Below are 1,999 nucleotides of genomic sequence, written 5' to 3'. Positions count from 1 at the left end.
CACACATGAGAAATTCATGTTCTTAGACTTTTTGGAAAGGTGATAGCAAGATCTTCAACTTTCATGTTGGACACAATTTCATTTGAAGCTTGTATGATGATGTAAATTTGAGGAGAAGACCTTTCCATTTTTGGCAGTTTGAAATTATAGGTCACTTACTATTTTTGGAAACTTTTCATCTGACCTCAAATTCTTCAATGTTGATCTTTGACATGTCAAATGAGACTTGTATGGACATGAATGAGGCCTCTCAAACCACCTCCCACCTTCAAATCCATGATTTCAGGCACAGTTGACCACAGTTGACTTTCTAGGGTTTCAGATGCATTTTGCAATGACTGATGACTTCTGAGCATCCAACCTTTGGCCAAACCACTTCAAAATGATCCCTAGGTCACATGAACATGTTGAACCAACCTTAGGGCTTTGCTTCAATAGGAAATGCACTTTCTTGCTTGCACAACTGATTCTCCTGACCAGTCTTGACCTAATGACTTGCACTTGGGCAAATGGACAATGCAATGCTATGCAGTGGCCAATGTAATGTTAATGACCTAAAATGAAAATGTATGTACAAAATGGGAGGTGCAAATTTGAGGTGTTACACATGGGGAAACACTTTATGCACCAAAAATGGGCCAGACCACCTAGATTTCAATTTTCCTAGAAAAAGCTTTAATCTGGAGTTGAATAAGAGCACTAATTGTCCCTCGACAAACTCTTTTCTCTGTGGCCTGGTATTGTCAGGAACATGATCTATAAGACCTGTGTCCAACAACTTCACCGCCTTTGCAGTAGCATGACATTTTCCTTTAGAATCTAAAAATACATCTTTGAGGTTTTCCGGAAGTTGTTTCAATTCCTTTCCTTTCTTCGGATCTTCACCCTCCTTATTAGAGTGAGGTGAGTGTATATCCCCCCACTGGTATGGTTGAGATCCTTTCCACGGGGTTTGCGTATCCAGCAAGGCTAGCACTTAGGGGTCCCCGTTGTCCTTTTCTTTATCACTGTCGGACTTGGACAAGCTCAACACTCTTTTCAAAGGTGACGGTGGTGTATTCAAAGGGCCATCATATGTCGTCACCTGATTCAGAACCTCTATAGTGTGACTGGTGCAAATATCTTCTTCGTCTTTCATGGTGTTTCGAACATTGATTTTCACTTCCTCATCATAAACCTTCAACGTCATGGTTCCTTCTTCTATGTTGATTACACATCTTCCCGTCTCCAAAAAAGGTCTACCAAGAATGAGAGGGATCTCTTTATCTTCCGGCATCTCTAGAATTACAAAATCGACCGGAAATACAAACTTGTCAATTTTCACCAGGACATCTTTAACAATACCATACGGTCTCTTGACTGAATGATCTGCGGATTGGAGGGTCATCCTGGTATCTTGCACCGCCCATATACCAAGCTTCTTGAAAATGGATAATGGCATGAGACTCACACTAGCTCCCGGGTCAATAAGAGCTTTGTTGAACGACTTATCTCCAATAGTACACGGGATGGTGACAGCTCCTCGATCTTCCTTTTTTATCGGAATCTTCATACCCTGCAAAATAGCACTACAAGTTTCGGTTAGAATGATCGGGTTTGTGTTGGTTGTACGCTTCTTCGAAATGAAGTCCTTCATGAACTTCGCATAAGTAGGCATTTGTTCAAGTGCCTCCAACAAAGGAATGTTAATCTCCAGCTTCTTGAATAACTCTAAGAATTTTTCAAAAAAATTCTCATGTTGTCCTTTTTTCTTGTTTCTCATGGGGAATGGGAGCTTAACAACCGGGTTGGGCTTAATTGTTGTTCTTTCACAACCGGTTTCGGTGCTACCACTTCTTCTCTAACAACTTCATTTTCTTTGATCTCAAGGTCCACTTCGATCAATTGGTCTTCCTCTTCATCCACTTACTCAACAACTTCCTTAGATTTACCACTTCGTGTTGTCACAACGCTCATGTTATGATGCTCTCTAGGATTGGGCACAATTGCACTAGGTAGA

At 41.0% G+C, this 1,999-nt stretch overlaps 1 protein-coding gene across 1 annotated transcript; it reads right to left on the bottom strand.

The window, feature by feature from the left end:
• Positions 1-976: 976 nt before the first annotated feature.
• On the bottom strand, positions 977-1,762 carry LOC127080124 (uncharacterized). The gene has a single exon (XM_051020457.1). The coding sequence runs from the start codon at positions 1,760-1,762 to the stop codon at positions 977-979; it is 786 nt and encodes a 261-aa protein (XP_050876414.1).
• Between the last annotated feature and the right edge of the window lie 237 nt (positions 1,763-1,999).

This window comes from Lathyrus oleraceus, chromosome 5 (genome assembly GCF_024323335.1).
Source record: "Lathyrus oleraceus cultivar Zhongwan6 chromosome 5, CAAS_Psat_ZW6_1.0, whole genome shotgun sequence".
NCBI lineage: Eukaryota > Viridiplantae > Streptophyta > Magnoliopsida > Fabales > Fabaceae > Lathyrus > Lathyrus oleraceus.
This window is presented reverse-complemented; position numbering and strand designations above follow the sequence as displayed.